At 40.5% G+C, this 24,165-nt stretch overlaps 1 protein-coding gene across 2 annotated transcripts; it reads right to left on the reverse strand.

The window, feature by feature from the left end:
* Positions 1-10,448: 10,448 nt before the first annotated feature.
* LOC311148405 (uncharacterized protein) lies at positions 10,449-17,585 on the reverse strand. Of its 2 annotated transcripts, none has more exons than XM_084185373.1 (2): positions 17,321-17,585; positions 10,449-11,681 (listed from the first exon to the last, which is right to left on the reverse strand). In XM_084185373.1, the coding sequence occupies exons 1-2, from the start codon at positions 17,514-17,516 to the stop codon at positions 10,618-10,620; spliced, it is 1,260 nt and encodes a 419-aa protein (XP_084041499.1). In that variant the 5' UTR covers positions 17,517-17,585; the 3' UTR covers positions 10,449-10,617. The 2 variants fall into 2 exon arrangements, with proteins under 2 accessions (XP_084041499.1, XP_084041500.1); XM_084185374.1 differs by lacking the exon at positions 17,321-17,585 and adding an exon at positions 12,208-12,302.
* Positions 17,586-24,165: the final 6,580 nt, after the last annotated feature.

Genomic DNA, 24,165 nt, shown 5'->3' on the forward strand with positions numbered 1-24,165 from the left:
GTTATGAATTGCAATTCGTACAATATGTTACAAATTTGCTAAATGTACAATTTGTTATGAATTCCATTAGCTAGGTGGCTAGCGCCAGCTAGCTGGCTAACATTAGCTAGGCTAGGGGTTAGGGTTAAGGTTAGGAGTTAGATTAAAGGGTTAAGGTTAGGTTTAAGGGAAGGGTTAGTGAAAAGGGTTAGTGGAAGGGTTAACCAACATGCTAAGTAGTTGTAAAGTATCAAAAAAGTAGTAAGTAGTTGCAAAGTTGCTAATTAGCTAAAATGCTAAAGTTATTATAATGCTAGACATTCACGTTATACACCCACCCATCCACCCTCCTTTAGTTTTTGCCTTAAGTAACCTTCTGTCTTATGTAACCAAAAGTAACATACAGTGAGGGAAAAAAGTATTTGATCCCCTGCTGATTTTGTACGTTTGCCCACTGACAAAGAAATGATCAGTCTATAATTTTAATGGTAGGTTTATTTGAACAGTGAGAGACAGAATAACAACAACAAAAATCCAGAAAAACGCATGTCAAAAATGTTATAAATTGATTTGCATTTTAATGAGGGAAATAAGTATTTGACCCCCTCTCAATCAGAAAGATTTCTGGCTCCCAGGTGTCTTTTATACAGGTAACAAGCTGAGATTAGGAGCACACTCTTACAGTTTTTCTCAGTCGCTTTGGTGCATTTCTTAGATCAAAAGTGCAATTCTTGATACTACTTGTACAAATTCCAAATCATCTAGTCACTTGTGCACATCATTAAAGCAATTTCTTATTCCTTTGAACAAATTGCAATTGCTTTTGTACATATTGCAATTGATAATGTACAAGTGTCAGCTTTTTTCCACATTTTCAATTGCTCATGTCATGTTGATCAAAATATAGTAGATGGGTCTCTGTTGAATAGTCTTACCCCTCAAAACATCTAGGCATTAGTTCCTTGCATAAGCCATTACATGCAAAATTGTTGAACTATTTGTCATAAACTGTCAAGCATAGTTTTACACATTTCTATTAGACCTTTTGTACAAAAACGTAAATTGCTGAATCGTGCAGGTGAAATTAACCCTCACTCATGAAGGAATGTAAAGTGTTAGTTCAACCAACAATCAACCAGTTGTCTAAATTGCTCAAAGGTGCATCTCATGAAGAATCAATTGGCAAGCATATATAGACAGACCACAACACAGAGTTGCAATTTTCCAATAATGGATGGACCAGGAAACGAACAGGGTCAACAGCCAAGAGGAGGAAGAAGAGGAGCAAGGATGCGTGGTGGAAGGCAAAACAGAGGAAGAGGCAGAAGAGGACATAGGCGCATATCTGATGACATAAGGGCCACTATTGTAGACCATGTTGTCAATCATGGCCTTACAATGGCTGAGGCGGGTCGAAGGGTGCAGCCGAATATTGGGAGATCAACCGTGTCCTCAATAGTACAAACGTTTCGAAGAGAGAACAGGTATGTCCACCAATGTACAGTGCACTGTTACTGTATATAAGCAGTATACTGTATACTTCCTACAATGCTTCATATTACAGTAGTCCACTTGTATTTCACAGCATACAGAAATATACTCTATACAGATACATACTGCACCTTACATGCACCCACCTGTATGTTTTACAGTAAAATGTGTGTTCGCATAGTTTTTGTCTATGTGAAAGTGTGCGATGCATCACTGCATTTTTCCACACATAGGACTGCAAGATTACCTCAAACCGGTGGCAGAGGACGCCTTTTCACACCTCAACAGGAGGAGGCTATTTGCACCATGGTCCGAGCAAACAATGCCATGAGACTCAGGGAAATACAAAGGACCATTATAGAAGACAACGATGTCTTTGAAAACATCCATACGGTTAGCATCTCAACCATCGACAGGGTGCTGCATAGAAACCAGATGAGTATGAAACAGCTGTACCGTGTACCATTCCAAAGGAATGAGGACAGAGTTAAGGAGCTACGGTACCAGTATGTACAGGTAAAACATATATCTATGTAACTACTTTACAGCAACATTTTATAGTGTTACATAGTACAGTAAGCATAAACTGCACACATTTCCATTGCTGTGGAAGGAACATGCAATATATGTACATTTTATGTCACTCTTCCTTACCAAAACAAATTCAACTGTGTGTTCTGGGATATAGCGTATAATGGAGTTGGAATCAAGTGAACCCTCTCACAACTTTGTATACGTGGATGAGGCTGGCTTCAACCTGACCAAATGCAGAAGGCGGGGTCGGAATATCATCGGTCACAGAGCTACTGTGGATTTGCCAGGCCAACGGGGAGGAAATATCACCATGTGTGCTGCTATTTCGGAGCATGGTGTCCTAACCCATATCCCCCTTTTAGGGCCATACAACACCCAGCATCTACTCAACTTTTTAGAGACTCTCTACAGGGCTCTCATCCCTGATGATGAGAGGGGTCTGTTTAGAGAGGATTTGCCAAAGTATGTGGTCATTTGTGATAATGTGAGTTTCCATCGATCAAACATCATAAGGCAATGGTTTGTGACCCACCCGAGGATGCTCATAGAATTCCTCCCACCTTATTCACCATTCCTTAACCCAATTGAGGAGTTCTTTTCAGCATGGAGGTGGAAGGTGTACGATCGTCAGCCACACACACAGATGACCCTGCTGGCTGCAATGGATGCAGCATGTGAGGACACCACAGTAGACGCCTGCAGAGGATGGATAAGGCATTCCAAAAGATTCTTTCCACGTTGCATTGGAAGGGAAAATATCCGGTGTGATGTGGATGAGAATATGTGGGCTGACAGACAGGAACGTCTGGATGTGTAGAGACAGCACTAGAACAGTGCTGTGGGCAAAGTTGTGCCTTAGGGGTGGTTTCCTGTGTTTCTTTCTAATTTAGTTTTTTTTCCTTTGTGCCCCTTGGGTTGTCCAGTCTCTTTCAATCAATAACCCACATACAGTAATATGTAAATAGTACTGTTGAAATTGATATATGCCATAGAAGTGCAGCCTTGTGCATTTTCAATACAGTAACTGTCATCCAAACTGTAGCCTAAGTTTACATCAGGTAATACTGTCAAAGTACACAGTTCCATTGACAACATGCCTAAACATTTTGACAACCTTGTTCGTGAACAATGACTCAATGACTTATCATTCTGATGACACTGACATGATCATTGGCATGAATATTTACTTTTGAGAGATGTACTAAGGATTTTTAGTGACTGACTAGCTTTAGAAACATATCTATTGTATATTGCAGTTTGTACAAATTGTTCTGAGAAATGCACTTATTATTTTGCACATGTTAGGGATGATGTGAAAAATGCACCAAAGCGACTGAGAAAAACTGTAAAGGGAGTGCTCCTAATCTCAGTTTGTTACCTGTATAAAAGACACCTGTCCACAGAAGCAATCAATCAATCCGATTCCAAACTCTCCACCATGGCCAAGACCAAAGAGCTCTCCAAGGATGTCAGGGACAAGATTGTAGACCTACAAAAGGCTGGAATGGGCTACAAGACCATCGCCAAGCAGCTTGGTGAGAAGGTGACAACAGTTGGTGCGATTATTCGCAAATGGAAGAAACACAAAATAACTGTAAATCTCCCTCTGCCTGGGGCTCCATGCAAGATCTCACCTCATGGAGTTGCAATGATCATGAGAACGGTGAGGAATCAGCCCAGAACTACACGGGAGGATCTTGTCAATGATCTCAAGGCAGCTGGGACCATAGTCACCAAGAAAACAATTGGTAACACACTACGCCATGAAGGACTGAAATCCTGCAGCGCCCACAAGGTCCCCCTGCTCAAGAAAGCACATATACATGCCCGTCTGAAGTTTGCCAATGAACATCTGAATGATTCAGAGGAGAACTGGGTGAAAGTGTTGTGGTCAGATGAGACCAAAATGGAGCTCTTTGGCATCAACTCAACTCGCCGTGTTTGGAGGAGGAGGAATGCTGCCTATGACCCCAAGAACACCATCCCCACCGTCAAACATGGAGGTGGAAACATTATGCTTTGGGGGTGTTTTTCTGCTAAGGGGACAGGACAACTTCACCGCATCAAAGGGACGATAGACGGGGCCATGTACCGTCAAATCTTGTGTGAGAACCTCCTTCCCTCAGCCAGGGCATTGAAAATGGGTCGTGTTTGGTTATTCCAGCATGACAATAACCCAAAACACACGGCCAAGGCAACAAAGGAGTGGCTCAAGAAGAAGCGCATTAAGGTCCTGGAGTGGCCTAGCCAGTCTCCAGACCTTAATCCCATAGAAAATCTGTGGAGGGAGCTGATGGTTCGAGTTGCCAAACGTCAGCCTCGAAACCTTAATGACTTGGAGAAGATCTGCAAAGAGGAGTGGGACAAAATCCCTCCTGAGATGTGTGCAAACCTGGTGGCCAACTACAAGAAACGTCTGACCTCTGTGATTGCCAACAAGGGTTTTGCCACCAAGTACTAAGTCATGTTTTGCAGAGGGGTCAAATACTTATTTCCCTCATTAAAATGCAAATAAATTAATAACATTTTTGACATGCGTTCTTCTGGATTTTTTTGTTGTTATTCTGTCTCTCACTGTCCTAATAAACCTACCATTAAAATTATTGACTGATAATTTATTTGTCAGTGGGCAAACATACAAAATCAGCAGGGGATCAAATACTTTTTTCCCTCACTGTATCATACTACACTGAACAAAAATATAAATGCAACATGCAACAATTTCAAAGATTTGACTGAGTTACAGTAAATTCATTAGGCCCTAATCTATGGATTTCACGAATGGGAATACAGATATGCATCTGTTCAGTGGCGACCCGTCATTCGGTTTTGAGCCCCAACTGTTTAGCAAAAACTAATTTTGATTATATTTTTAATTAAGTTGTTTTTTTTGTACCTGTTTTGCATGTTATTTTGGCATTAATTCGTGTCACATATCAGTTTGCAAAAAAGGTAAAAACAGATTTATTGAGTGAATAAAGCCGCATACAAACATGGTCTCTTTCTTGCTTTCTTGTTTAAGGTAGCTCCAAAAATGCAGGCGTTTCAGCCTAGCTCAGGGCTTTCTGTTGTGGAGGAGCAGCCAGCGGAAAATACAGAGCGTAGGCCTTGATAATCTTCTCTAGTTGCGCTGTTATTGGCTCAGTGTTCTGTCACTCATGGGGACACTACATTACCGCAGAATCTACAGGGAGAGCTAGTCAGTTCAAGCCCCCTTGGGTGCTGCCATAGATTTACATTTGAAGTGCCCATCCAAGAAGGCTCAAGGTAATTGGCCACAGAAAAAATCACGTCAAATCACATATCTACTGTAGCTTTGATTGGACTGATAATGTCAACATCATACTTTCAAAAACCTTAGCTAGCAAACTAGACAAGCAGTCATCATCATGAATCACATCGACAATCTACTGGCAAATCTTTTTCAATCCTTGTCATGTGAAGAGAAATTATAGAAGGAATCAGTGTGTCACGTTCGTTGAAGGACGGGTCAGACCAAGGCGCAGCGTGAAATGCATACATGTTTATTTCGACGATAAACACACGAACAAAACAACGTGACGTGAAGTCCTCAGGCTAAACACAATACAAGCCTCTACACAGAACAAGATCCCACAACTAATGATTGCAAACAGGCTGCCTAAGTATGATCCCCAATCAGAGACAACGAGCGACAGCTGTCTCTGATTGGGAATCACACCCGGCCAAACATAGAAATACAACACCTAGAATGAGAACATAGAAATAACAACATAGAACTCCACACCCTGACTCAACATACTAGAGTCCCATAAATCAGGGCGTGACACAGTGGCTAACTGCAAGCTTTGCAAAGCAATCACTATTTTGCTTCCCCTGCCTGCTATTCGATGGAGAGGGTGTGTGGTCCAAGTCTGGGTTTAAGGATTTAAAACATCTGTCTGAAAGGGTCTCTTTTCCAAGCTTAAAGGGACAAACATTCACACGCAACACCATGGGCCAGAAAATGTTGAATACATTGGCCATGCTGTCAATCCACAATGACTTCTTCCGCTTTCAAAACAACTGGAAACCCGGAACTGGGAAATCTCAGACTTCAGTGAGTTCAAGACAACTGGGAACTCGGAAGAAAACGAGCTCCGACTGGGAAAATATGTTTTGAACGTTCATCCAACTCGGAATTCCAAGTTGGGAACTAGGGCCTCTTTCTAGAGCTCCGACCTGAAGATCACTGACGTCATGATTCAACCTTGTTTTTTCCCTGAGTTCCCAGTTGTCTTGAAAGCACCATAAATCCAGAGAATGCCAGACTTTGATTACAAAGTTTAAAGACAAAATTTGCCCACAAGAAGGACTGCCGCGCCACCTTCCTGTTCAAGTGAGCACAGCACAACAACGGTGAGTCCAAAAATGTATTGTATGCTGCTGCATAAATTATGTAATATGCCAGGGAGATATGTATACTGTAGCTAAGAAAGTAATACTAAGTGTATGTTGTGTAGGAAGCTGTTAGTAGCCCATGTGCCTCACCCTAATCATTCAGTCCCTTTCCCCCTCAGAACCTACTGTTCTGACTTGGTGGTGCACATGTAGCCTATAACCTGTTTTAGAGAAACGTCATCATCAAATATTGTAAGAGCTTTCTTTGTCTTCTTATATTCCCCCTTTATTTATCCTATGGTTCTGACTTGGTGTACAGGGAGAATACTGTAAGAACGGCCCATTTTCTGAATTATGTCGCTGTACATTTCAGAAGAGCTGATATTGACTACGTCCTTCTTAACTCGCTCATTAATGTCTTAATCGAAATTACGGATTGCCGCTTATTAGCTCATTGTTCCCTTATGCAATAGGTCTCTCATTAGTATCTTATTCATCATTTTAGGCAATGTTGGAATTATTTCATTATTTTACTTACTTTGTGTATTATAATAAGCTCATGTACTTTTCTTAACGAGGAGGGGATACAATATAATGTTGTTGGGTCTGAAACCATGTTTGCCAGAGACAGTCTCTTCCGATTCAAATATTTGTTTTCAACAAAAAGTTCAGGAATAGACCCATGTAATTCCAGTTGATATTGCGAGGGTTGTTTTGTTTGCGCAATGCGCTGTCTGTGCATCGTTATATTATATATAAAAGTGGATCCTCATTATTGTATTTTCCTTCCTTTTTGGACCACATAGGCCTAATAAAATGCTTCAAATGGTAGGCTAACCGAGTCTCTCTCTCTTTGTGTGGTTACTTAAAGAAGAGTAAAGTTAAGGGCTCAACATCTTGCTGAATTAATCTGAACTAACATCTGAATTTCTGTCGGTGTCCATTTAGAAAGTGCTGAATGAATAGGCCTACCTCGTCGCAGCTCGCTTGCTTGCACTTGCTTATACTTAGAGCTAAGTGTTAATGACATAAGAATAAACATTATGAATTTACTGAACATAAATGTGATAATGTTTCTGTATGGTTCAAAAGTCATTTTTCCCTTCGTTATTATTGAAGGAGAATGCGGTTCTTATCGACTCGCACAAATCCACAAGTAGTCAGTAGAAACCACATTTGTTTAAGCAAGTCAGCCATAATCAGCTATGGTTTTTTTAAACGCAGAAAATGAGGCTGAAGGAACTGTTTCGCTGTCAGATGAGGCTCCGCTGATCGGCAGGTGTAGCGGTGGTAAGGATTCACTCCATGGTGCTGAAAAGAAAGCTCTGCTGTTGGGACAGCTTTATGTAGGCTCTAACAGTTTGTGGGCACCATTTGTCACCGTTATAGGGCAATTAATGTATTGTTTAGTGTTGTTGTGTAGTGGCTTTGCAGGCATGCAAAAAAAATAAAAAATGTTAGGTTTTCCCCACCAAGATTTACATGCTAAAATCACCACTGCGTCTATTGGTCACAGATACCTTTAGAAAAGGTAGGGGCGTGGATCAGTAACCAGTCAGTATCTGGTGTGACCACCATTTGCCTCATGCAGAGCGACACATCTCCTTCACTTAGAGAACCTGTTGATTATGGCCTCTTCAATGGCTGTATGAAGTTCCTGGATATTGGCGGGAACTGGAACATGCTGTCGTACACATCGATCCAGAGCATCCCAAACATGCTAAATGGGTGACATGTCTGGTGAGTATGCAGGCCATGGAAGAACTGGGACATTTTCAGCTTGCGACGTGGGGCCGTACATTATCATGCTGAAACATGAGGTGATGGTGGCGGATGAATGGCACGACAATGGGCCTCAGGATCTCGTCATGGTATCTCTGTGCATTCAAATTGCCATCGATAAAAAGCTATTGTTTTTGTTGTCCGTAGCTTATGCCTGCCCATACCATAATCCCACCGCCAACATGGGACACTGTTCACAACGTTGACATCAGCAAACCGTTTGCCCACACGACAGCAGACAGCAAGATGCTTTCTGCCATCTGCCTGGTACAGTTGAAACTGGGATTCATCCGTGAAGAGCACACTTCTCCAGCGTGCCAGTGGTCATCGAAGGTGAGCATTTGCCCATTAAAGTCGGTTACGACGCCGAACTGCAGTCAGGTCAAGACCCTGGTGAGGATAATGAGCACGCAGATGAGCTTCCCTAAAACGGTTTCTGACAGTTTGTGCAGAAATTCTTCAGTTGTGCAAACCCACAGTTTCATCAGCTGTCCGGGTGGCTGGTCTCAGACGATGGCGCAGGTGAAGAAGCCGGATGTGGAGGTCCTGGGCTGGCGTGGTTACACGTGGTCTGCGGTTGTGAGGACGGTTGGACGTACTTTTCTATGGTAGAGAAATTAACATTAAAAAAAAAACTCTGGCCACAGCTCTGTTGGACATTCCCGCAGTCAGCATGCCAATTGCACGCTCCCTCAAAACTTGAGACATCTGTGGCACTGTGTTGTGTGACAAAACTGCACATTTTAGATTAGCCTTTTATTGTCCCCAGCACAAGGTGCACCTGTGTAATGATCATGCTGTTTAATCAGCTTCTTGATATGCCACACCTGTCAGGTGGATGGATTATCTTGGCAAAGGAGAAATGTTAACTAACAGGGATGTAAACAAATGTAGAGAAATAAGCTTTACTTACTTTATTAGAAACAATAATTTCTGGTAATGCGTTTTGAAATGAATCTCGGGTTAATGAGTTAATGGCCAGACTGATGTTATTGACACATTGAATCAAATGTATACTTTCCAGAAAATATATTTTTCTATTACTTAAGATCATTACTCATACATTTTTTCCTAAAGCTGGTCATTCATGAAATTGCTTTAATTTTGTATGGAGTAATCTACTCCTGATGAATAATTGATTGTACCAGATCATCCTATACTTAAAGCCTTAAAGCTTATGACTAAAAGACAATTTACAAATCAGAATTCTTTGCATCTTTCTTAGTTGTACATGTACCAGAAAAATCTCAATGAGCAGGCAATTTAAGAAGTCTACTATCACGCAATACTTAAAAAATGTCCAATGTTACACTCTTACCTTGTACCTATGTTTGTCCTTTGCAGTAGAGGCATTAGAAGGCGTGGGCATGTTTGAGCAGATCCGTTTTCATGCAGTCGGTGAGAATTGGTTAGACATCTCTTCAACCAATGAATTGTTTATTTCGAAATTATAAAGAAAAACTTTTATAAACAATGGCAGCTCAAGATTCACAATTGCGTTTAGTTTGTTAAAATAGAGCCTTGAAAATGTTTTCTATTGAAAAATGCTAAATAAACTATAATTATTGATTATCTAGGCCTAGATCTCTCCCTGGTACTAACAATATCCTTTGTCTGGGCTCTGTCCATTTTATTCCCAAAAAGTAACCATGTACAACAAATTAAAACGCGTTTCCAACCTGATAATCCTTAAATAACAACATGTTTAGCACATCACACACCATTAGAGCTCTGTTAACAGACATATGACAGTAGCTGTCCTGTGTCAGTCAATCATAACAAATTCAATTTCTTAGAAATTAAAGGGAGATTTCACTGATAAATTAAAGTTAGTCATACGTTTTCAGACTTTAAAAGAAGAATGATGTTGAGCTATGTCAACATCTCAGGCAATCTGTTGTGTAAATCCAACTATATGTATACCCCTGCACATCGACTCGGTACTGGTACAACGTGTATATAGCCAAGTTATCGTTACTCATTGTGTATTTATTCCTTGTGTTATTGTGTTTCTATTATCTCTCTCTGTGTTGTTGGGAAGGGCCAGTAAGTAAGCATTTCACTGTTAGTCTACACCTGTTGTTTATGAAGCATGTGACAAACAAAATTGGATTTGAATCCCAAATGAATGGAAAATATGAGCACCGTCTAATTTCCTGCTTTGATTTGGTTCTTATCTTTTCCATTAAATTGGGGTGAAGGCATAAATCTACACAACATATGTTGTGGGATGTGGTTTATCTTCACAGACTTCTTTAGTTCAGAAAATGTCTGACAAACTTGGACTTGAGAGTGTAACGTTTGTAAAAAGGGCTTTATAAATACATTTGATTTTGAATTTGATAACGTCCCTTAAAAATGACCATTTAACAGGTTCCCAGATTGCAGACTGTACCTTTAACCCAGAGCAGTGACCTTGATATTGTTTCTACCTTCCAACACATTTTACACAACGTCCATTGTTATGTGTTCTCAGTCATTGTGAATATTTATTCTGTGAGTTCGCAGATGCCTCTTCAGACTTGCTGCTAACTTCAAGTAAGTTCCACACAAATGACATTGAACTCCTTCCCCCGTATGAGTCCTCATATGCACTGTCAGGTTTCCCTTTAGATTGAAGCATCTGCCACATTCGTTGCAGCGATGTGGTTTCTCCTGTGTGTGAGTCATCATATGCTTTGTCAGGCTTCCCTTCTCGCCGAAGCATTTGCCACATTCTTTGCACTGAAATGGTTTCTCCCCAGTGTGAGTCCTCGTATGTTTTATCAGGTCTGACTCGCAGTAGAATGCCTTGTCACATTCTTTGCACGGATGTGATTTCTCCCCAGTGTGATTTTGCCTATGCAGTTTCAGACGACCTTTTGTCGACAAGCATTTCCCACACAAATCACATTTAAAAACCAGCCCCATATGAAGATTAACCATATGATTTTTCAGGCTTTCCTTGTGAAAGAAATGTTTGCCACATTCTGTGCAGCAATGTTGTCTCTCCACTGTGTGAATCTTCATGTGCCTGATCAGGTAGCGGTTCAAGGCGAAACATTGCCCACATGTATCGCACATGTATGGTCTCTCTTCGCTGTGCCGGAGTTGCTGATGCCTTTTCAGACCACTTGCTGTCGCAAAGCATTTCACGCACATATCACACTTCAGATCTGACAACTCACTGGTTTCTTTCATTGGCCGTCCTCTTCCTCGCTTTGGTTTAAGAGGCTTTAACCCTGACAGTGATATTCTACTCTCCACTCCATCCACTTTTCCGCTATTACTTTCACCATTGTCACTTTCTGGATTTACTTCAGAGGGGGGTTGATAGTCACTGGTTGATTCTGATTCTCTGTTGCTCTCGCCATCAGATTCTCTGTAGCTCTCGCCATCCAATTCTGTTTGGTTCTCTACCGTTACGATGTTGAAAGAGTTCCACATAGACTCCTCGGCATCAGACTCCACCGGCCCCAGACCGGGGCTCCACTCCTGCTCACAGTGCTGCTGCTCTGAGTTAACATCCTCTTCAGAGACAGTGAGCTGCTGGAGGTCTGGAGGAAAGGAGAAAGGATTAAATTGGATGAAAACGTAAACGCTGAAAACAGACAAGAAATAGGGCTCAACCTATTTCTTGTCTTGTGTCAGATGTAAGTGAAGTTACATTAAAAATGTATTTGAAAAGCAGCTATAGGCTAAGGCTAACTAAGTATGGTGGCAATCCAACAGTTGGCCGAGCTCGTGAATGGCTTTTGTTTGTACATTTTTGACTCATTATTGGACTGAACACGCATGATGCGCCCCAGTAAATAGCCCAGGTATTATAGACTTCATATCACTTACCTACCTTGCCTTGACTTTCATACAAATTCTTGATATACAGTCTGAAACTAATGACTGGGTAAATCCATGTGAATTCAATCACTTTTTGACAGCGCCCCTTTTTGATTTAAACAAAACTTTTCATACATGTTTAGCCATGGAAGAAGTGGTCAGAAAGTGACTTTTTGGACCTGAATGCCAAAACATTCAGGAGATAGAGGTGTTCAAAGTTGACCCATTTTGTATACCCCACCCTACCATGAGACATCCATGTCGTCATCACTGGAAAAGATACAAAGATGCAGGCGTCCTTCCCAACTCAGCTGCCGGAGAGGAAGGAAACCGCTCAGGGATTTCACGAGGCCAATGGTGACTTTAAAACAGTTACAGAGTTTAATTTCTGTGATAAAAGAAAACTGAGGATGGATCAACAACATTGTAGTTACTCCACAATACTAACCTAATTGACCAACCTGGTCTCAAAGCATTTCATATTATTCTGTATGTAAATCCGAGACACTCCATTTAATATGATATGTTACGTTTGGTATGGTTACATAAGACAGATGGTTACTTAAGGCAAAAATGAACAGAGGGTGTTTGGTTGGGGTGGATGGGTGGGCGTAAAACGTGAACGTCTAGCAACTCAAAGGTTGTGAGTTCTAATCACATCACAGACAACTATAGAATTTTGGGGGGGATAAAAATAAATGAAAAAGAGCTAAACACAAAATCCTAGAGGAAAACCTGGTTCAGTCTGCTTTCCAACAGACACTGGGAAACAAATTCACCTTTCAGCAGGACAATAACCTAAAACACAAGGCCAAATATACACTGGAGTTAGTTACCAAGATGACATTGAATGTGCCTGAGTGGCCTAGTTACAGTTTTGACAAATCGGTTTGAAAATCTATGGCAAGACTTGAAAATGGCTGTCTAGCAATGATCAACAACCAACTTGACAGAGCTTGAATATTTTTTTAAAGAATAATGTGCAAATATTGTACAATACAGGTGTGCAAAGCTCTTAAGAGACTTATCCAGAAAGACTCACAATTGTAATCGCTGCCAAAGGTGATTCTAACACTCAGGGGGTTGAATACTTATCTAATCAAGATATATTTGTGTTTTATTTTTCATCAATTTTTTTTACAAATGTTTGAATTTTTCTCCCACTTTGACATTAGAGTATTTTGTGTAGATCGTTGACACAATGACAATTAAATCCATTTGAATCCCACTTTGTAACCCAACAAAATGTGGAAACAGTCAATGGGTGTGAATACAGTACCTTCTGATGGAACTTTATATCCGTGGTCGATAGATGGGGGGAGGGGGGGGATTGCCGAGCAATGCCAAATAAATATTTAAATCCAATTGTTAGATGCAATCCCCCCACAACATGTAGTTATTTCAGCGTGAATTATCTTGAACGCATGTACAATGGTATACCCTGAGACAGAAATCTTGTACACAGTATGTGTACAGTATGCCGTCAAACTGTGGAAACCCAGTAGCTAAAATAGTTATTCAAAAACGGAGGGCAATTTAAGACAAAATGTAGAAAATGATTGACAAATTAACACTTATTTTTCTGTCGTCTTCTTTTTTCAAGTACATTTTCTATAGCCACATTTTCCTGGCAAAATTATATATTGTAATTGCAATATTACTGAGCAGATATGATACTTGGCTAGCCAGCAGAGCTAAAGTCTCACGTCCTTTCTTTTGGTTAGTGCTATACGGAATCCTTGGGAAGTCAGTTAGTTTCGCCAATGCTATCTCTAACTTCCTTCATACTACTGAACACAGAGACATAAAAATGGTATCTACAAGTTCATCTGACTCTGGGGAAGGGCCTCATTGCCAAAATCCTGAAGTATTCCTTTAACCTTACCTTAAAAGGTCCAATGCAGCCGTTTTTATCTCAATATCAAATAATTGATTGACAATTAAGTACCTTACTGTGATTGTTTTCAATTAAAATGTTCAAAAATAGCTTCTTATCAAAGAGCAATATCTCAAGCAAAATTTAGCTTGGACTGTCTGAGTGGTTTGAGTGGGGAGGGGAAAACTGAAAAATTAGCTGTTATTGGCAGAGAGGTTTGGAACTCTCGTTGTTGTTTGGTCTAATAACTAAATTACCGCATGGTGATGTCACCATGGAAGGCAAAAACTCCAAAACAGGCTGAAATTTCAGGGGGTCTTTTCAAACAGCTTATATTAAAAGGGCATTATCATGAATTTCACAGTATTATTCAATACTAAATATAATCATATTTGTTGTCTTGGCTGTGTGCTTAGGGTCGTTGTCCTGTTGGAAGGTGAACCTGCGCCCCAGTCTGAGGTCCTGAGCCCCCTGGAGCAGGTTTTCATCAAGGATCTCTCTGTACTTTGCTCCGTTCATCTTTCCCTCGATCCTGACTAGTCTCCCTAGGCTCCCAGTCACTGCCGCTGAAAAACATCCCAACAGCATGATGCTGCCACCACCATGCTTCACCGTAGGTTTCCTCCAGATGTGACGCTTGGCATTCAGGCCAAAGAGTTCAATCTTGGTTTCATCAGACCAGAGAATCTTGTTTCTCATGGTCTGGGAGTCCTTTAGGCGCCTTTTGGCAAACTCTAAGCGGCTGTCGTGCCTTTTACTGAGGAGTGGCTTCCGTCTGGCCACTCTACCATAAAGGCCTGATTGGTGGAGTGCTGCAGAGATGGTTGTCCTTCTGGAAGGTTCTCCCATCTCTACAGAGGAACTATGGAGCTCTGTCAGAGTGACCATTGGGTTCTTGGTCACCTCCCTGACCAAGGCCCTTCTCCCCTGATTGCTCAGTTTGGCCAGGTGGCCAGCTCTAGGAAGAGTCTTGGTGGTTCCAAACTTCTTACATTTAAGAATGATGGAGGCCACTGTGTTCTCGGGGACCTTCAATGCTGCAGAAATGTTTTGTTACCCTTCCCCAGATCTGTGCCTCGACACAATCCTGTCTCGGAGCTCTACGGACAATTCCTTCGACCTCATGGCTTGGTTTTTGCTCTGACATGCACTGTCAACTGTGGGACCTTATATAGACAGCTGTGTGCATTTCGAAATCATGTCCAATCCATTGAATTTACCACAGGTGGACTCCAATCAAGTTGTATAAACATTTCAAGGATTATCAATGGAAACAAGATGCACCTGAGCTCAATTTAGAGTCTCATGCAAAGGGTCTGAATAATTATGTAAATAAGGTATCTGTTTTTTATTTGTGATAAAGTAGCAGGAATGTCTAAAAACCAGTTTTTACTTTGTCATTATGGGGTATTTTGTGTAGATTGAGGAGGAAGAAAAGTAATGTAATACATTTTAGAATAAGGCTGTAATGTAAAAAATGTGGAAAAAGGGAAGGGGTCTGAATACTTTCCGAATGCACTGTATGTTGACTGACGCAACTTTAGCTAATATGGGGACAACGATGTAGGCTGTGTGTAGCGGTTATGATATGGTTTGGCTTGGAAAGGTTTTTTCGCCTGGTCACATACAGCTGATGTGTTGAGCATTGAAATCCACAAGCAAAGGGAAAAGGTGAGAGGAGGAGAGTGCATAGATGCGAGAAGGAATACAACGTGGCTGCTATGAAAGTGAACTGTGTTTACACGTGATCGGGGTGTATTCATTCCGCCGACTCTGTTGAAAAACGTTTCTTAAACAGAAGCAAACAGAACAAAATGGGGATAAACATACCAGAATTTGTCCAATAGAAACTCTTGTTTGCAACTGTTGGACTAATGATTACACCCTATATCAGCTAGAATGCATGCAAGAGTGTGCAAGGCGGTATTTAATGTGTCAAAGAGTGTGTGTAATGTGTCAAGAGTATCCGGTAGTAGTAGCCTAAACCTATCACGAACTGGGTGAATGGAATATGAATGACAGTCATCCAATATGCTGTAATAATAAATCGTCTTCCCTCATCTTAAATGGCACTGACAGCCACTGCATAACACCTCACATTATTCTGCCCAAGAACAATGATAACTCCTCTCACCCAGTGGCATGAGGGCTGTTTAGGTGAGTGCTGATACCGTCCCATGATAAGCAGTACCCACTTTGCCAAAGGGAAATATTTAGCTTGTCCATGCCCAGCACGCCGCACCAGGGTGCTGTTGTCCATGCCCAGCACGCCGCACCAGGGTGCTGTTGGAGAGACGCAGCGCTGCGGCACTCCAACGCTCCATCAAACTCATTTAACATAAATGCTGTTGCTTACGGTAGAAACAGTAGTAGCCTATGTGGTTTTTATGTAGCCCAAAGCCTTGAGACCAAATGTATTACAATGGCATGAGACAGACACATTTTAAATCATTCACTTATTAACGTGGAGAGAGTGCAGGAGAAAGTCAACTAAAAAGGCAAGCGGGCAGACGTCAGCTTTGGAGCAGCATAATGAAAAACAGGTGGACAACAAATGGTGCTGAAACTAATTCATTTCAACAATTGTCTTCATTTTAATTTGACTTCACTAACAACAAGAGGGCTTTGTTGGAGCCTATTTCTTCCTATTAAAAAAATAAGAGGTAGGCCTACCTGTTTGACAGACACAATTTTGCTACAGCCAAATCCTCCAATACTGTCACCATGCACTCCTTAAATACCTCTGTCTGGGCAGAAAAGGTAACTTTTGAAAGTGCCATGCTTAGATTCATAAGGATGTCTAATATTAAATTATTTGCAAACAGCAACCGTTTCGTTGCAAACTATACACTGGTTTGACAGTGGAGAAATATGTTAAAAATGCCTATTTCACTGTCCATTCTTCCCTGAAACTTCTACTTTCATTATCCACCTTTCTTTTGAGACTTTTTCAGAGCGACATTTTCACTTGATTGCAAGCTGTTTTTCCCCAATCAACGCAAAAATAAATATAAAAAAACGAATTTAAGAGACATTGGTGATTGTATCAGTGTAATCAGATTGAAAATATTAGGATATGTTATTGACATTGAACTGATTATATAGCCTACTAAGCAGATGTGTTTAATTTGTAGCATAGGCCTATGAATTGGTCTGATAATATGTTCTGCCGACTATTAGCTGAGAAAAACACTCAGGAGTTCCCGTACCGGGAATAAATTAAATCTACTTTCACCCCTGAAAACACAGGAAAATCACGTTTTTGAATGCACTGGGCCTTTAACCATTTTAAACGTCAACTTCAATAGGGTGACGTCAGTTGGACGTCCCAAAGATGCCGGATTGCAAGGAACCTTTTAATTTAGTCAGTAGCTAGATAACTATGTGACTAAATGATGTACTACTCAAAGCCCCTCAAATTAAATGACTAAAATTAGGCTACAATGTAAAATGAATGTCAAATAGAGAGACGTAGTCACAAACCTGCTAATCTATGCAACTTTATCTCTGGTTTGAAAACCAAATCCAGCAGTCTTCGTAGACGTGAATTCGCCCGTTCCAAACGAGATATTTCTTCCTGGTACTCTGCGATCGTTTTTTGAACTACCACAGATATCTCCAAAGGAACTGCTGTTAATTTTTCGTTGAGAAACACATTGAGCTGCTGAAGTTTAGACATTTTTGGGAGGAAAGGGATAGGTAGGAGAATGTATTGTTATTTTGCTGTTCAACTGTCACTATATAACTACGGGTCTGTGTTTAAGAAACAGGAAATTACGTTATTCTTCTGTAAATTTGTTTGGCGGATCGCAACCAACTGGAAAGGGGCACACACCGCCTCTTACTGTACTGGAGTGTGAGGCCGGTCACGGCCTACCTACACCACTTTATTATGTTACCTAATCCTGTATTTATAAAATAAAATAAATCTCTACACTCTAAAAAATTAGGGGATCAACAAGGGTTCTTCTAAGATCCTCAAAGTTCTTTGAAGAACCTTAGGGTTCTTGGCACTGAAAATTGCCTCCAAAAGGATCTTCCAAGAACCCCATAGAAGGTGGGGTTAATCGAGGAACCTCATTAGTTGGTGGGGGTTCTTGCAGGAACCTAACTGTCCAACTGAAACATTTGGATTTGAATTTGAAAGGACAGCAGGTGCAGGCACTTCACTGAAAAATGTAAAAATCGCCACAATTTAAGGTAAGGTTTGTCCCTTGTATGATCTAACTTGATATTGTTTTATGATGATAACATCTATCTTTTCATATTTGTGTAAATCTTTCTAAAACAGAAAATGGATACAATTCAATGGATATCAATCAACAAAGAGGTAAGAATATGTATGCTATAAGAATATGTTGAAGGCTAACTGTATTGGGTGCAGATGACTGAACTGCTCACTTTTGTGTCTGTAGGTTTACAGATGAGGAGGCATATGTCAATTGGTATTGGTATGTTATGCAGATCACATGTACCATCCTCCTCCCTTACCTCTTCAATGAAACTCCCATAGGCCTCTACATTATGGACAAGGTATGTGTATGAAAACCATTATCAAAATAGTTGTATTCATCCACATTTACCACAAAAGCCAAGGTATGAATACTGTCGTGTGCATGTTTTGTTAATCATCTGTATAATTACTATTTTTTGGGGTTCACAGACTTCACCCTCCCTACACCTCTGATGAATATAACAGGAAACCTGTTCGATCACCATGCACTGCAAAATCATTCTGGCTATGGATACGGAGAACATCAACACATTAACATCAACATGCCAGAGGATATACCCATTGGACATGGGGCTCTGCTGGGAGTTTACCTTATATTTGGATTTTTTTATACCCATCCCCAGTGCTTAATTTGAGCCGGATCCTGTACACCTCTCCGTTTTGAAATGTTTCGTTCCGGGACCTATTTGGCCGGATCCTGTACCTCTCGTGGCATGAAAAATAATTGTCACTTTTTGCAACGTAACAATTATAACAAAAGCGATTAAAGTTCATTCGAGTGGCCTCTTCGTTAATTAATTCAGAATGGCCTACTACACCATGATAATTTAGCCACAGAGGATCAATAGCTTATTTTTATTTTGTAATTGCCTAGCTGTGGATTGTGTGTAGCCCAATAACAACGCATAGCCTACAGTCGGGAACGCGCGGCAAATCTGTTAATGAACTGCTTGCAGACAAAACAGGCCTTTCGCAATATTTCAAATACAATCGCGGGAAAACAGGTTGGAAACCAAATGGCTCCTGCTGAAAAGAGAAGATCAACTTCCAAATATTGTTTTACAAAGTAAAACAAGAGCGAGATATAGGTTTTTGGCACGAACACATCGGCCATCACGGGTGAGTGAGCTGCGCATCATTGGGTGAGTCAGTGAAACTGGAAGGCATGTTTAGGACTATCATTTCCTCCTCATAGTGTAGCCTCCAAACACCTAGGTCTATGCTATCGATGGATTCAAGGTCGTTTTTATTGATCTCAGATTCTCAGTTTGTCAATGTCAAAGTAGCCTGCCATTTCGATCATTTGTACGGTATTAACTAAAATGTGCTGATAATGTTCCATAGCCAAGCAACTATCCTGCACCATTCCCAGACATTGTGGGAAGGTTGTATGCAAAATAACCATAGGACAACCACTCTCTCACCAAGCGCTAAGAAACATATATTCTCAGAACATTATGTGCTAGCTGGGAAATGTCTTCTTTTCCAAGTCTTTGAATGCAAACTGATGTTCCAAGGTCAGTTTAGGATTGTGTGACGCCCATAAATTTATGGTATCAGATTTTATGGATAGAACATGTTTGGGAGTCCTCCAAGGATTTCCATTGGGAATTGTTTAGGCATGTTGCCACCGGCAGGGGGCGCAGAAGGAGCACCAAGTGTGATATATTACAAAGTTGTATTTTTATAGTAAAAGACAATTGCTCCAAAGGGGTTGTTGAACAAAACTTTCTATACATATTTTCCCATGTTAGTGGTCAGAGAGTAAGTTTTTGGACCTGAATGCCAAAACATTTAGGAGATAGAGGTGCTCAAAGTTTACTCATTTTGCATACCCCACCCTAATATGAGACATCCATGTCTTCATCACTGGAAAAGATAAACGGTTGCGTTTGATATAATTCAAAAGCTTACAAAAAAGGTTGTCAAACTATTTGATAATTTCTTTGGGAAAAAACAGTTTTCATAAAAAGTTATCTAAAAACGCGTGGAATCAGATTTCTTTCATTTTTGCATAGGTTGTAGCTTTGACCGTATTTGACATAATCTGAGGTGTTACTGTTGTGACCTGCATCAGTTGAGACACAGCGTGCTCTTGAATACAGGGTGGGTGTCATGTTTAGGCTGATAAATGTATTAAAATGGGAATAAAATGGACATTTCAAATGGTAGCACAAAGATGGTTGGAGGTCCACACAGAGAATGTTGACTTAAATGATACTGTCAATCTTCATTTGGAAACCTATTGAAACTATAGATAGTAGAATAGACATTCCCATTTAATAAGTTAACATTCGATAGTCGGTGGATCAGCGGCCATCTTTGTTGTAGTAATTGGAAGTTCAAATTTAAATTTAAATTGCAATGATGTACCAGCTAAATTGCAGTGGTCTGAAGGGATATGTCCATTCTATGAATTATTATTTGACTGAAATGAAACCCGCCCTGTATTCAAGTATGCTGTGTCTCAACCGATGGCAGGCATAACACAAACACCTCAGATGATGTCAAATCGGGTCTAAGCTACATGCAAAAATGAAAGAAAAAAAAAAAACTAGGAGTGCACACGTTTTTAGATACTTTATGTTAAAGGTAAAAAGATTACATCATTGTTATTTTAAAAAATACATGGATGTCTCATGGTAGGGTGGGGTATGCAAAATGGTAAACTTCGAGCACCTCTATCTCCTAAAAGTTTTGGCATTTTGGCATTCAGGTTATGGACAAAAATAATTAAAAAGTATTTAAAATATTAAATTAAAATTAACGACCCCAAAGCAAATAATAAGGTGGAAAATATCCATCAATATAATTACTTAGTATGCATGAGGGGCTCATCAAAACATCTGATTGGCATCAGTGCTAGTTGTAGAATGCATCCCAAATGGTTCCCTGTACTCCAGCATTTTGGATTTGAAATCAAATGTTTCATGAGGCGACAGTACAGAATGTCACCTTTTATTTGAGGGTATTTTCATACATATCTGTTTTACTGTTTAGAAATGAACCCTTTATATATCTAGTCCCCCTATTTGAAGATGTCATAAGTCGCCACTGCATAATTATTCTGACAAATTCAATCATAGTTTATTAAAGTGGTTAAAAGTTTAGTATTTGGTCCCATATTCCTTGCACGCAATGACTATATCAAGCTTGTGACGTTACAAACTTTTTGGATATATTCACAGCTTGTTTTGGTTGTGTTTTAGATTACTTTGAATGAATTCAGAGGTCGTTTTAATGTTTTTCACGCAGAAAAAAAATATAAAAGGCATATGAAATATCTTACTGCGTTTTGTAAACACTTATCTAAAATGCTTCTTATGGTAATTTTTTCGGCAACAGACTGGTTTTGTGCTACTGGAATTCGTAATCATTTCTGTCAATTGACAGTTGATAGTACGATCGGATGATAGGCTACTCATGAAGTGTTCAAAAAGTGTTTTAATAGGCCTAAATAAATGTTGGCAAAATACCTCCCTGCACCTTCTCACCGCAAATAAATCTGCAGATTAGGACCAGCGCGCGGAGGGTTCTGGGTGTGCCTACTCTGAGCCTGTGCGTCCTCAATTTGCAGCGGGCAGCCACGTTGCTGTCACTCAGTCAGAATGCCCATCCGTTTTATATTTTTTCCCTACCCTTGCCCCTCTTGTTAGATACTATGCACCTTGATAGCAAACGTCCTCGCCATGTGATTTACCGTAGGAGCAGGCAGCTGCGATCTAAACGATCAGACCTAAAACATGCAAGGAAAAGTGATCAAGTGAAATTATGAAGCGAGTGGACAGAAATACTGTTTCTCTCTATCCAATCAGAGCAGCATGATCTACGTACAGCCCGCCCTTCTCTTAACAGACAGGCAAACTAGCCAGTTTAGTTATTTAGACCACGTAGAACCTTGCACATGACTGACTGACATGAGAAAGATGCTCGCTGGCGCCTGAACATTTTATTTTTCTTCCGATCACAGATAATTACAAAAGATACTTGGATCATAATCGTATCCAGAAAATAGCACATATCCGTTTGTACAAAAGGCTGTGAAGTATTTGTAGTTAATCATATCTGTAATGTTAGTTCATTATAGCAGAGCTGTAGCTCCGCCCACCGGTGAAGTGGAGCAGAGCATGCTGGGCGATCTCCAGTTTAGAGAAGAAGATCAGCTCAAGAGTAGTGAAGTGAGAGAAAGCTCCAGCCATCCTTGTGTTTTCCCACCAGTTAGCTTTCATTGTGTTAGCCAAGACCAGTGGGCGACCTTCTTGATATACCACACACACTCTGGTTGAAGCAAGTTGCCAGACCACTAAGTGCCTTAGCCCATCCATACTACATACACTGTGCGGTGCTGTTCCGTGCCTGTGCATATTCGGCGTTTTTAAACCACCTCAACTGGAATTCTACCTGTCTGTCATCTGTGCCCTTACCAGCACACGGGAGGGAACACATAAAGTAAAATCTAACCTAAAGAATATACAGTCCACCAAGTCCTCACTTACACCGTTATGACACTCGTTTTGTCCGACTACTCGGCAAATCCCTAAAAATTCACGAACGGGCATGCTGACAGCGGTCTGACTGATGTGTAGCTACTAGCTTCTCCGGTAGCCTACTTTTCTCGGTGTAGCCAGTAAAATGCAATGTTAACTTCCAGCAAAACATTAGGAAATGTAGCTGGCTCCATTCTTTCTAAGATAAACATTAGAAATATGGCCACCATGCATCGTTTTTGCAAAAAAAAAATAGCTTTTTCATTGTAGGCTAAGCTCGTTTACTTGTGTGGCTGCGTTGTAAAAAAATTAATTATTTTCTCCCGAATACGTTGCACTAATGTATTTTCTGTGAAGAAAAACTGTATTTGCACGCCCCTGATCACATTTGACTTTCAATATAAAACGCAGGTAAAATTGTTTAAATAGCAGATATATAAAGTGCTTTTAATTTCTAAATGGTAAAAGATATATGTATGAAAATACACTCAAATGAAAAGTGACATTCATATGAAACATTTGATCTCAAATCCAAAATGCCTGAGCATAGAGCCAAATTTAAAATGTTAGCTTCCCTGTCCAAATATATACGGAGGGGAGTGCAGTGCATTATGGGTTCTAGACAAAAGCAGTTTCCCACTAAATAGGTAATAGGTTGCCATTTGAGGGGCAGCCATTTTGTTTATTTATTATTATTATTTTTTGGTAATTGGGCCAGAGATGTGTCATGTGCCATCATCAAACGTCTCACTGACCCAAATATGTGATGCTTGAGACAGAGCCTTGCATACAACTGGGTACAAATTGTTCCCTGGATGTCCTTTGGGTGGTGGACCATTCTTGATACACACGGGAAGCTGTTGAGCGTGAAAGAGGTACACATATGATCTCACATGGTACTGTTCGGTACCTTTTAGAGTACATGTGCGGATAATCTTGTATAATGGCACATTCTTGTCACCAATATTTTCAATATAAAAAGGTACAATCATCACACTACGGTGAAGGTACATTTGTCACACCCTGATCTGCTTCACCTGTCTTGTGCTTGTCTCCACCCCCCTCCAGGTGTCACCCATTATCCCCTGTGCATTTATACCTGTGTTTTCTGTTTGTCTGTTGCATTTCTGTTTTCCAGGGTACAAATGTATTTTGTGTACCTTCGATACCCTTAATACTCACCCTAAGTTACAATTATGAATTTTTGCCACTTAAAAGGAACTAAATGCTTTGTCACTGTGGTCGTACACTAAAAAGGCACATTTATACCATTATCATATTTGCCAGCATGCTCTATTGCAGGTTGATTTTCAGTGCCGATTTTAGCATGTACATTTCTTTTTTTTGATGCATGCCAGCAAAGCGACTACACAACACAACACTAAACAATACATGAATTGCACTATAACGCTGACAAACGGTGCCCACAAACTGCTAGAGCCTCCATAAAGCTGTCCCAACAGCAGTCCCAACAGCAGTCCCAACAGCAGTCTCAATACCTTACCACTGCTACACCTGGCTATCAGCGGAGCCTTGTCTGGCAGCGAAACAGTTCATTCAGCCTAATTTACTGCCTATAAAAAAAACATAGTTGATATGGCTGACTT

Source organism: Coregonus lavaretus (genome assembly GCF_964263955.1).
Source record: "Coregonus lavaretus genome assembly, chromosome: 21".
Taxonomy (NCBI): domain Eukaryota; kingdom Metazoa; phylum Chordata; class Actinopteri; order Salmoniformes; family Salmonidae; genus Coregonus; species Coregonus lavaretus.

Excerpts from the sequence above, each read along its gene's own strand:
- LOC311148405 (XM_084185373.1), bottom strand. The coding sequence starts at position 17,516 with ATGTCTAAACTTCAGCAGCTCAATGTGTTTCTCAACGAAAAATTAACA. Across the intron at positions 11,682-17,320 it reads AAAGTTGCATAGATTAGCAG|ACCTCCAGCAGCTCACTGTC; the intron begins GTTTGTGACTAC and ends CCTTTCCTCCAG.